This window comes from Sminthopsis crassicaudata, chromosome 1 (genome assembly GCF_048593235.1).
Source record: "Sminthopsis crassicaudata isolate SCR6 chromosome 1, ASM4859323v1, whole genome shotgun sequence".
Lineage (NCBI taxonomy): Eukaryota > Metazoa > Chordata > Mammalia > Dasyuromorphia > Dasyuridae > Sminthopsis > Sminthopsis crassicaudata.
This window is the reverse complement of record NC_133617.1, coordinates 480,965,181-480,977,479: the sequence shown is the minus strand read 5'-3', so window position 1 is coordinate 480,977,479 and position 12,299 is coordinate 480,965,181. Positions and strand designations below refer to the sequence as shown.

Sequence of the window (12,299 nt, the reverse complement as noted above, 5' to 3'; positions counted from 1 at the left end):
TTTTGTCTATATGGTAAAGAACTTCTCTTCAGAACCGATGTTTTAAACGTATAAAATATAAAAGAATCCAACTATATTGAAATATGGTTATCAAACTATTTTTTTTACAAGTTTACAAATCCCAGGTTAAGAACTTTTGATTTAAAGGAAGACCAGTATACAATTAACTAAAGTATAAATGGAAATATGTTAAATATATTATGGGGTTGGATAAAGAGCTAAGAAATTCCAGAAAATGAAAAGACTATTCTCCCTAGTAGAAAAAACTGGGGAGATTTCATGGAAAATTAGGTATTTTACCTACTCCACAAAGAACTACATAGGATTTTAAAAAGAAATGGGGGACAGCAATTCTTTTTGTACAGCAAAACAACTGCTTGGACATGTATACATATATTGTATTTAACTTATACTTTAACATATTTAACATGTATTGCTCAACCTGCCATCTGCGGGGGGAAGGAGGGGAAAAGTTAGAACAAAAGGTTTTGCAACTGTCAATGCTGAAAAATTACCCATGCATATATCTTGTAAATAAAAAGTTATTTAAAAAAAAAAGAAATGGGGGACAGGATTCTAGATATATGGAATAAAAGAAACAAAGATCCAGAGGAAAGAAACTTCAAAAGGCATTTAGGGGTATGGGGAATAGTCTGTAATACTGTAAGACATTCAGTGGCTCTGTAACTTTATCCATTTAGATGTTCTCACCAAAGATGCAAACTACAAGTCATTCATTCCCGCTCCTCATATATTTTTTGTCATTGTTCTCTCAAAAATTAGTCATAAGGGATTCAACAACTTGCTTTCCTCATTTTCTCCTGACATGGAAAGTATACCAGCAGGAGCACTCAACCTGTCTACTCCTCATCCTCTTTAAATGAGCAGCCTATATTGTTTTCCTAACATACATGTTTTACTGATGTCAGTTCCTCCCTGCTTATGTGGGGCACCCTAAAGGAAACTCTCCACTGCCCTCTGTCTAACATTCATGTTTTACTTCTCAGCGGTTGTTTTCTAAGTCTGGAGTCACAGAATAGATAAAACTGGGAAAGTAGCTTAGAATCAAATTGGGGGAGAGCTTTGAATATCAAGCTAAGGAAAATTATTTTTTCTAGATAGACAATGGAGTCATTAGAGGTTTTTGTGCAGGGCAGTGAATGATCAGACCTGTGTTTTAAGATGATTTTGGCAAAGATGTGAATAGATTGGAGAGGGAAAAACTGTACTCGAGGCTGTACAATAAGCCTAAGAACAGGTAATGAGAACTTGAATTAGGGTAGTGGGATTAAAAAAAAAAAAAAAGAAATGGCTTTTAAATTGCTGAGATATATAAAATCAAGTGGATTGATAGAATCAATTGCTGGAGGTGGGGGCGGGACAGGACAGAAAAAAAAGAAAAAGGTAGTATTGAAAATTTTAGCCCAGCTGACTGACTATAAGAATGTTGGTCTCCTGACCAGAAATAGAGAAATTCTGAAAAAGAGATAGTTGGGAAAGAGGGAGGAAAAGAAAAATAATTTCTATACTTTGATAGATTTCACATATCTGATCATTAGAATGTCCAATCATGCGTTCAGAGCTCTCCCACAGGAAGATGGTGGGCTATAGGGACAGAATGAAATGTACCTTTTCAGACATAGTCAATATGTTTTTGTTTTATTGGGATTTTTTTGGTCTTGACTTCACTGTATTTAGTTACAAGAAGATTCTATTAGAAATGGAGGAATCATTGGGAAATGCTAGCAATGTTTTAAAAGGCCACAGAAAAATATTTTTAGAAGATACGTTCCACTTTGGATGTACTGAATTTAAGAAGCTGGTAAGACCTTCAAGGAGAGACATTTTGAAGGCAAACAGAAATGTGGGACTGGATTTAGGGCTGGAAAGATTGCTTTCAGAGCAATTTAATAGAGACAGTAGTCAAAGCTATGGGAATGGATGAGATCACCAAGTGAAGAGAAAGAAAATACTAGAGGAGGTCAGGAAAGTGAAAAATAAATCATGGACAGAAGTCCTCAAAGAATGCTTCATAAAGGAGATGAGATCTAAGCAAGGACATAAAAATGGGTCATGTTTGGAAAAGCAGAAAAAAAGGAGAAAGCAATCCAAAAACACAAAAGATGTGAAGGCAGGAATGAGTATTACATGATTAGGGGATGATAAAGAGAGTCTGGTCTGATTATAGTTGAGGGCTCACATTAGGGAAAAGTGAGTGGCAAAGTTGAATAACAAGAATAGGGACATATTGTGAAGGACTGAGGGTAGTGATATATTGTGAAGGGGTTTGGACTTGATCCCATAAACAAGCCAACCGTAGTGGTTATTATGAGCTCATATCATCTCAGGGAACCAAAAAGCCTTCCCCCAAATTATCCCAGCCCCCTCCTCCCTGTGAACTTGGTCATCAGCCCAAAAGACATGGCTGATGGCCAAGAGTTTCTCTCCAGCCACTCCACTCCACCGCCTACAGAGAACATACTTTTCCCAGGATTTTCCTCAATGCCACCAGCTATTCCCATCCAATTCTACCCACTAGTTACTTATTCATAGTGACCACAAAATCATAGGATGCTAGACCTGGAAGAAATTTTAGAGTATCTACATTATCCTAGAGAGAAACACAGTGTAGCGTAAATAGCATTGAACTTCATCAGGAGAGAACTAGGTTCAAATTCAGTCTCTAGCATTTACAAGCAGTATGACCAAGAATAAATCCATTAACCTCTCTGTCTCATTTTCATCATTTGTGAGATGGGGATGTGAATATATGAATAACCTGCCTTACAGGGTTCTTATGAGGCTGAAAGGATTTGATACATGTAAAAAGCTTGGCAAACCATAAAGTGTCTTAGTACAGTAAAAAAAAATTATTAAAAAAAATTTTAAAGGTGCCCTAATTCTACTGGAAGAAAACAAGAGTTTAAATCCTGATTAGAAATGGATAGAGTATTGAGCTGGAGTAATGAAGACTAATTTTCCTGAGCTCAAATCTGGCCTCAGATATTTACTAGCTGTGTAACCTTGGACAAATCATGTCTCCCTGTTTGCCTCATTTTCCTCCCCTATAAAATAAACTGAAGAACAAAATGGCAAAATACTCTAGTATCTTTGCCAAGAAAACACCAAATAGGGTCACAATGAGTTGGACAGGATTGAAATTATTGAATCAGATGCTTATTTCCTCTGTGACCTTGGACAATTCACATAAGATCTCCCCAGCCTTAATTTCCTTATTTGTAAATTGAAAAGGGTGGACAGCATTATCTATTCCAGCATCATCATTTTATAAATGAGCTAAATGAAGCTAGCAAGCATTTATTAAGTACCAGGCACAGTGCTAAGTGCTGGGAATACAAATATATACAGAAAGATAGTCCCCCATTCTCAAGGTGTTTGTATTCTAATGTAGGAAGACAACATGTAAAAGAAAGCTGAATAGGCATATAAGGAGGTGGGATGTCTCCGGCCACCACCAGGTGCAGAAGAAGTAGAAGTCTAGAATACCATCATTTTTTGAAATGAGGAAAGGAAGATTCAGAGAAGCTGTGACCCATTGGATCAGATAGTGCTAAAGGCAGTATTCAAATCCAAAGATCTACTTCCAAAAATTCTCACACTTAACAAGTGGCAGAACTCGGGTCTTCTGGTCCCTTGATTCCCCTCCCCTCCCCAACACATCACACCATGCTTCATCTAGACCCCAAAGTGCTGTAAACTCTAGCTCTCTTCCATCCCATCCCAAGATGAGGGAAACTGATGAGTGTGGTGTTGGATGCAGGGAGGAGGCAGAGATTGTGCTCTTGGGGCCTCTTTGCTTCAGGGCTGTGGGAAAAGGTTGACCACCCCCACTAGAGCCCATGGAGGCAGACCCAGAGAGAGAGCCCAGGCCTAGGAATGTGCTGACAGCAGCAGGGGCGGCTGCGGCACTTTAATCCCTAATCCGCTGTCAACAATCCAGGCTTTGTAACACAACTGATCAGAATTGGCTAGAGCGGGCAGTTGGAAATGTGGCCAAGCTGGAATCAGCCAGGCCCTGGGAAGGGGCAGGGGGACAGGAAGAAGGGGGTCGGGATGCTCATATTTAATATTTGCATAAGAATTTGGAGCTCCAGGGTTTCCCTCATTAAATATGTCATTTTGGGAAGCCTGGACTCTTTGCTTTGTTACTGATACTGGGACCGGAATCCTAATTATATCCCGAATTAAAAAAAAAAAATTAAATTGAAGAGAGGGCAGGGAAAAGAGACTTTTTTGCGGTTATTAATATCTATGTCCTATACATTCTTCTAAATTGTAAGGTAGAGATTAGATCTTATTCATCACTGTCTTCCCCTACGTTCCTAGAACGTAATAAGGGTGAGGGGGTCGGAGTGGGTGATGAGTCGCTTGAGCTGAAACCTTAAAGGGTCTGCTTTAAAGAATCTGCTCCCTTCCTCCGACTCCCTACCTTTTTTCTCTGTGGCACTGATAGATAGCTTTCTGGGGAAGCATCTGAGGCAGCATTACTAAAGTAGACTTGGGGCCTGGGAATTGGATGGGGGAAGCAAGGCGGGGTCAGGCATTACCGTGGGGGTGGATCATCCCCGGGTCCTCCTCTCATAGCTGAAAGCCACCTATATCAGCAGCCAGTCACCTCCCGATCTCTTCTACGGGGAACTAGGACCACTGGGAAGATGCCTGTGCAGGTGAGGGCCGGGCCCCCAGGCTCCTGAGAATTAAACGATTTTAACTACAGGGAGACCCCTCCCACCTCCCCGCTCCGCACTAGGCTCAGAACTACGCTGGGGCGGGGGGTGCGCCAGTATTTGTAGAGGCAGTGTAGTGGCTGGATTTGAAGACCGCTTCAAAACCTTTTTGGCTTCTTACTTGAGCAAGTCATTTCTCTCCGCACCTCAGTTTATCAGTAAAAATGGACATTCCTTCACTACCTATCCCTAGAAGTCGTGAGTGAGGATCAAACGAGAGAATGTAGGCAAGGTGGTTTCTAAATATAAACGGCTAACTCCATGCAGTAAGCCGCTGTAAGGTGAACGTGTTGTCGGCCTTCTGTCAAATGAGAGAGGTGGGAACATTAGGCGCATCCCATCTCCCATTTCCCTGACAGGCAGGATGTCTGTGAGCAGCAGAAGGACCAAACGTCTGGGCTCGAAATCTGCCTTTTGGGCTGGCATTTAGCCGCGCACGTGCCTGGTGGCCCCTGCCGCCTGAGGGGCAGCTGTGAAAGGCAGGCGGGGCTGCATTTGGTCCTTGCCCCGGGCTGCGGTCAGAGCCCAAGCGTGGGAAAGGAGGCCCTAGGGAGAGGGCAGAAGCTGGGCCCCGGAGCTAAGGAAAGGGGCCTGGGCGGACTGCTTGGGCGTTTGGGCGTCCGCTCCGATCTTAACCCCTCGGGGAAGGGGATGGGGAGGAGGGAGGCCTGGGCGCCGTCTCCTTTGACCTCGGGCCCGTGGCCAAACTCAGAGATTTGGGCGCTATCTTGGTCTTGGCTCCGGTCTTCTCCCTAGGGCTAGAAGCCTGCAACCGCTCAGCCCGGCCAGCCCTCCCACCCCCGACCCCCGGCCGCGTGAGAACCAGACGCCGACGCCTGGGCTCTCATTTCACAAGCTTGTGCTAAAATTCGCGGGCACATGCCCGGCCGGCCCTTCGCACGGGAGCAGGGGCTGGGTCGTTTGGCCACGCCGATCTCAACCCCCTCCATCCAGCCTCCCCCACCCCCCCACTAATCCCCCCATGTAATTAAATCTGGGAAGAGGCAGCAAGGATGGAGAAAGGGAGAGCTGGGGGAGAGGGGCGGAGGAGAGCGGAGAGGATGTGATATCCCGGGAAGTACAAAGGGTCGTGTGCGCGTGGGAGCCGCGGGCGCGTGGGGGGGGTGTCTGTGGGTGTCTCTGTGACTGTGTCTGTGTAGCTGTTTGTAAGCACATGTTGGGTGAGAGGGAGAAAATGAAAATGGGTCATAGCACTAATAATGTGACTTTCTAGGTGATCCACTCATGCAGATGGAAGGAAACCAGTGTATGATTTAAGACCTTAGGCCAGCTTTCTCAGGCTCAGATAAATCCCATGACGCGACAAGGCCCACATGATTGATGAATTGTTTGATTGATACTTGGAGAGTCATTTCATCCTTTACGAAGCACACCCATAATAGCTCCTCACTTTGATTTAAAGCATTTTTAACCGTTTCCATCATCACCAGTGTGTGATGTTGGTGACATGTGTATTATTATCCTTGATTTACACAAATGAGTCAAATGAGGACGGGGAGACTCAAAGGTTAAGTGAATTGCTCGTGAGTACCCAGAGTCCACGTCTGTCTAAGGGTCAGTGTTTTTTCCCCAACCTGTTCCAGTATCTAGGGCTTGGGAAGAGAATCAAAAGAGAGGTTAGCAGTGAAAGCCCTTTTAAAAAAACTTGTAAAGCCCTAATATTATTACTCAACAAGTTATAATAGCTTATCTAGTAAATAAAGGATTTAGTTTAGAAATTAAAATCTAAATATAAAATAACACATTTAAATGATAAATTCACTTCAAAAGTCATCTGCAACAACTCTGGGGTAAATTAAGTATCATTATACCTATTCTGTAGGTCAGAAAACAGGCTTAGAGAGAGGAGTAGTGATGGACAGAAGTGGAGTTATAAAGAGAATAAATGACAGAGCTGGGACACGCCTGACTTCATTTTCATAGGATCATCAAAACATAGATGTAGGATTCTTTGGGGGGGGGGGATGAAGTCTTGATTTGATGGCCAACATTTTGGTGATGCATTTCCCCCTTTCTCAGGCTAGTCTCTCAATGAAAGTCCATTAACAAAGTCATCCAGAGTCACCTCCAATCATCCTGATGTTGCACTGCACTCTTTTCCTGAGGAAAGAGTGAGGCTGGTGACAACTTCCCTCACTTAAATCTAATTCATTTGCAAACTGTGACATCTCCTTCCTAGTGTTTTTGGTCCTTTTCTAGAAGGAAGGATAAAGAATAACAACATTGACAAGGTCTATAAATATAACTTCCATTTTAGCAGTACTTGCTAGAATTTGTGCTCCACTGGCAGAGCCTTCAAGAACCGGGGTCACTTCCATGCCATTGTGAGAAATTGGAAGAGTATTTTAGTGGAAGCAGGCACACACATATATCCACATAAGTATAATACATGTTAGAAGGTGAGATATTTATTACATAGCTAATATATACCTTAAATTTTTTATTTTAAATGTTTTATTGATATGTTCTGTTTCTAACATCACTATAATATCTCATGATTCCTTCTACTAACTCTCCTCCCTGAATGCTATCCCATATGACAGATAATATTTTTTTAGACACGGGGAGAAAAAGTCAGCGTAATTGATCAATACATTGAAAAACCCTAAATATATATATGCAATGTGTAACACCTAGACTTCCCTCTTTCAGAATGGCATTCGATATAAAAATTGTTGATTGAATGAATGATTAGATACCTTTGCCACTTGCCCCAGCCCTCTGAGCCTTTCCCAACGAGGTTACTTTACATCTACTTTATTTATATGTGCTGTCTACTTCATCAGAATGTAAGCTTAAAAAAATTTTAATAGTATTTTATGTTTTCCAAATATATATAAGACTTTGTGTTTCAAATTTTTCTTCTTCCCTCCTTTATCTCCCTCATTCTCATGTCAGTAAGAAATCTGATTAAACATGTAAGAATGTAAACTTCTTAAGGGCAAAATTTATTTTTGTCTTTCTTTCCCATCTGCTTTTTATCACTAGTAAATCATAACTACTTAATAGATGCTTATTGATTGTTGATGGATTAATTGGAGAATGAATCTGTCTCTATCCCAGAATTTCCCTCACTTTCTTTCCATTCACAGTTTGAAGCCTTTTGCTCAGGGGGCCTGGTCCCAGGCTGGAGTCTGATTGTCCAGGGTCAATCCAACTCCAAAGATGATGAGTAAGAGAAATTTCTTTTCTTGTGCCTTTTCCTTTCCTCTCCCAGATAATAATGGCAGCATGCTGAGTGTTGCCCTTGCAGATCAGGGTTGTCTTTGGGAGGACCTCAGATGTGGCTCAGAACCAAACTGATTATAGGGTCTAAAAGCATCTAAAAGCCTAAAGGAGTGGGGAAGAAGAATGGGGTTAAATGCCTGCTACTCTGTAATTTTCTTTCCTCTCCTACAGGTTTGAAATAAATTTTCTCTGTGAATCAGGTGACATTGCTTTCCACTTCAAACCTCGATTCTCCAATGGCACCTTGGTCTGTAACTCCTTCCAGCACAGTCATTGGGGGGAAGAGGAAATTTACAATGTCTTTCCTCTGGAGCTAAAGGAGCCTTTCGAGGTAAAAACCAGACTCTTTCCTTCTTTATGAAACAGAATGGGGTTGGGATTGATAAAGATGATTTTCTGGAGAGTTAACGGTCCCCCTTCAAAATCCCACAGGATGTATATGACTGAGCCCTCTCAAGGTCAAGGCAGGAAGAGAGCCCAAAGACAAACTTTAGGGTAGGAATAGAGTAATAATCACTCGAATTCATTTAACACTTTGCTGCTTACAACACACTTTTACCTTACAACCTGTAAAGTGGGTGGTACAATTGTCAGCCATTCCCAGATAAAGAGACTTCATGAGGTTCATCGTGTTAAAGTAATTTTCCCACACTCACACCATTTGGTAAATGGCAGAACCAGAAATCCAGTATAAGCTCATCACCTTCCCCTCTAAATCATGCTCTTCTCTCTAAATAGTTATCTACAGCATACATAGTGAAAAAGATTGTTATAGTATGTGTGCTTGGAAGTTTTTCCCTTATCTTTTTACTTTTTTTATTTTCTAGGCCATTTATTTCTTCCTACCTTCTGACACTAGAAAGACTTCCATCTCAGTATATACAATCAATAGTAATCTCTTCTCTTATCTCAGTAGGTAAAACTAACATCTGTCTCTAAGTGCCCAAATTGTGGGTAATTAGGCGAAGTTAGCCTGGGAAGATTTTCAAGGGTGTTTATGTGCTGATGGATGGGAGATCTGAAAGTTTGGCCACATTCTGGAAGTTGATTGCTGTCTTGCCCCCCTCCGTGGGTTCAGTCCCTTGACCTCCTGGTGCCTTGGTCTCCTCATTTGTGAAATTAAACACTTAACAGCTGTGTGACCTTGGACACCTGTCCTGTGAGAAAAGGACCAACCAAGAGTTTCTAGCACTGGGGATTATTGTTGTTAGCTCCACAGGATTTTCTGGGCAAAGATACTGGACTGGTTTGCCATTTCCTTCTCTAGTTCATTTTACAGATGAGGAAACTGAGGCAAATGAGAGTTCCAAGTGTCTTTCCTGGGGTCACACAACTAATAAGTGTTTTCATCAGGATTTGAATTCTAATCTTCCTGGCTCCAGCTTGTGCTCTATCCACCTAGCTATCCCCTGAGGCAATGAGCGAAGAAAGAAACTTAAAAAACATCCTCTCTTAAAGTTCTTCTAGTCTCATTTTGTTGTTTTAGTTGGGATCTGTTATTTTGTTAGTATAAGAACTCCCTTAAATCCTTTCCCCCAGAAAATCCCTCTACTAGAGCAGGTTGACAAAGCTTCTGCAACTTGTACAATTTATTATTATATTCATTCATTCATTCATTCATTTGTTTGTTTGTTTGTTTGTTTATTTATTTATTTATTTGTTTTGGCTAGGCAGTTAGAGTTAAGTGACTTGCCCAGTGTCATACATCTAGTAAGTGCTAAGTATCTGAGGCCATATTTGAACTCAGGTCCTCCTGACTCTGGAACTGATGCTCTACCTACTGTGCCATCTAGCTGCCCCCAATTTGTAGTTTTCCAGAACTCTCTGAGGCAGGATTCCTCAGATCCTCAGAGCCAAGTGTCCTACACTCCAAGGATGGTCATCAAACCATTATACTATGTTGCCTTTCTGTGGCCTTGTTGGGGAAAGGTAGCATTTGTTTATTTGTACATTTTCAACTAGCATGTTTAAAGCCCCCACGGAGAGTCACAGCAGCACTAGCATGGAGACAGGATTGTTGAGGTATGGAGGGGACCGATAATGCTTTTGCTGCTAGGGCCTGTGCTGACCTGCCTGTCTTTCAGATTGAAGTCTTTTCAGATTCAGAGTATTTCCATGTCTTCATCCAAGAGAACAAGGTGGCGCAGTACGAGCACCGCCAGAAACCGCTGGCCTCCATCACCAAGGTGCAAGTGCTGAACGACCTTAGATTCCCACTGGTGGAGCTTTCCAAGAAGCGCCTTTATCTGGGGTAAAGAAGATGCGACATGGTTGCTTCATTTCTCAGGGGAGAGTAGTTTAGATCTGGGAGGTCACCTTATAGATGAGGAAGCCAAAGCCAAGAAGGTGTTAAAACATTTGCCCTAGGTCACAGGAAGAGGAAACTGATATTTCTTTCTACTGTATTACTCTACCTGCATCTACCCAGTCAGCTTCTCTGACCCTACTATATAACATGAGAGATTTGATAGGATCCTCTGGAGGCCATCCTGCCCATCCCATCCAGACCTAGGAGGGCATTTGAAAGATCCTAGATCCTGGATCACCTGTGCCATTTATAGGAGGTAGGGAGACTTAGCATCCATTATGGCACTGTGCCAAGCCTTTTCAAATATAATAATGCTTTTGTTGTCCAGTTGTTTTCAGTCACGTCCCACTACTCATGAACTCCTTCTGGGGTTTTCTTGGCAAAGATTGCCATTTGCTTCTCTAGTTCATTTTGCAGATGAGGAAACTGAGGTAAACAGGGTTAAATGACTTTTCCAGGGCCACACAGTTAATAAATATCTGAGGAAAAATTTGAACTCAGGAAGATAAGTTTTCTTGACTCCAGGCGTAATACTCTATTCACTTTGCCACCTATATTTACCCTATTTGCCCTATAATGGCAAATATTTGTCCTATAATTTGCCCTATTTTGCCCTATATTTGCCCTATTTATTTGCTCTATAATAATAATAGCTAATATTAAAATAGTGCTTACTGTGTGCTAGATACTGTGCAAAGCACTTTATAATTATTATCTCATCTGACCCTCCCAACTCTGAGACATAGGTGAGAAAACGGAAGCAGAGATTAAGTTACTTGCCATATGTCATATACCTAGTAAAATGTTTGAACCTGGATTTGAATTTTGATCTTCTTGACACTACACCCAACTACCCATTACCATCCCACTCCTCTAGGCTTTATAGAACACTGTCTACAGAGTATTATCACACATCTCACTGACTCTTCACAACCACCCTTTGAGAAAGACAGTTTGTTTAAGTGGGAGTGGGGAGAAAGTATTATCCCTATTTTACAAGTAAGAAACTGAGGCCCAGAAAAGCTAAGCTGTGTGTGTCATTTGCTAGTAAACAATAATAGAGCTCAGCGTAGTTTTAGGTCTTCCTGAGCTAGCTCACTACTCTTTGGACACTGCTGTCCCCGAAGTGTTCAGACATCCTTGGGCTTGAGCATACGTAGTTTTTTTCAATGCTCCTTTTCTTGGGAAACAATGAAGATAGTGGGACTAACTGGAAAGTTTATATCTTTTGATATTCACAGAGATGGGAGGCTCTAATCTACTGCTGAAAGTCCTTGTGGTTGGAAGGAGATGCAAGCTCTTTCCTGGACCTCCTAAACACGCTGAAAGATCTCCAAAGATGCCCAGGAGCATCGCTGCCTACCAGAGACAACTCCGTGTGTGTGTGCTTTTCTTGCCAGGATAGGCACTTTGGCCATTGACTTCATCAATAAAAAACTGCAACAACTCCTGGGAAAGTGGATGGTGAGCTGTTATGGGATGGGGGAGGGCAGAGGAAGGGCGGGGATAGTCAGCTGGGTGAGGAATTCAGCTCCTTGGGGCCTTTGATCCTCACCCACTTAGAACCCAGCTCCAGACCTTTTTTTTTTTTTTTTTTAAACTCTGCCTTGGGGGATGGAAGGGGAGCTGCAGTGGTCTGAACCCTGGGAAACACTGCCTAGTCACCTGATCTCCTGGGAAAAGGTCTGTCTAGCTCATCATTCAAACATTTGTGGACCCCTCACTCTGCAGAACTGCTGAACTTCTAAAAAAATTGGAAGAGATGAACCTCAGGGGAGCTGTAATGTTCACATGAATGGTTTTATTATTTAAACCTAACACCAACCCCTATGAGGTACATACAGCAAATATTATCATGGCTATTTTATAAATGGAGAAACCAAAGGTCATGTAGGTAAAGAGACAAGGTGAGGGTCCCAAAGTTCTATAGCTGAACTATCATCTCACTCCAAATCATTGCATGAAGTAAATACATAGTACAAAATATAATTTAT

At 42.0% G+C, this 12,299-nt stretch overlaps 1 protein-coding gene across 2 annotated transcripts; it reads left to right on the top strand.

The window, feature by feature from the left end:
• Positions 1-4,587: 4,587 nt before the first annotated feature.
• Positions 4,588-11,762, top strand: GRIFIN (galectin-related inter-fiber protein). 2 transcript variants are annotated; one of them, XM_074281173.1, is made up of 5 exons: positions 4,588-4,688; positions 7,862-7,941; positions 8,169-8,328; positions 10,082-10,248; positions 11,547-11,762. In XM_074281173.1, the coding sequence occupies exons 1-5, from the start codon at positions 4,677-4,679 to the stop codon at positions 11,560-11,562; spliced, it is 435 nt and encodes a 144-aa protein (XP_074137274.1). In that variant the 5' UTR covers positions 4,588-4,676; the 3' UTR covers positions 11,563-11,762. The 2 variants fall into 2 exon arrangements, with proteins under 2 accessions (XP_074137274.1, XP_074137273.1); XM_074281172.1 differs by lacking the exon at positions 4,588-4,688 and adding an exon at positions 7,520-7,558.
• Positions 11,763-12,299: the final 537 nt, after the last annotated feature.

Coding starts and splice junctions, on each gene's coding strand:
- GRIFIN (XM_074281172.1), top strand. CDS start 7,535: ATGTGCTGTCTACTTCATCAGAAT. Junction 7,559..7,861: donor GCTGTCTACTTCATCAGAAT/GTAAGCTTAAAA, acceptor TTCCATTCACAG/TTTGAAGCCTTTTGCTCAGG. Junction 8,329..10,081: donor AGCTAAAGGAGCCTTTCGAG/GTAAAAACCAGA, acceptor CCTGTCTTTCAG/ATTGAAGTCTTTTCAGATTC.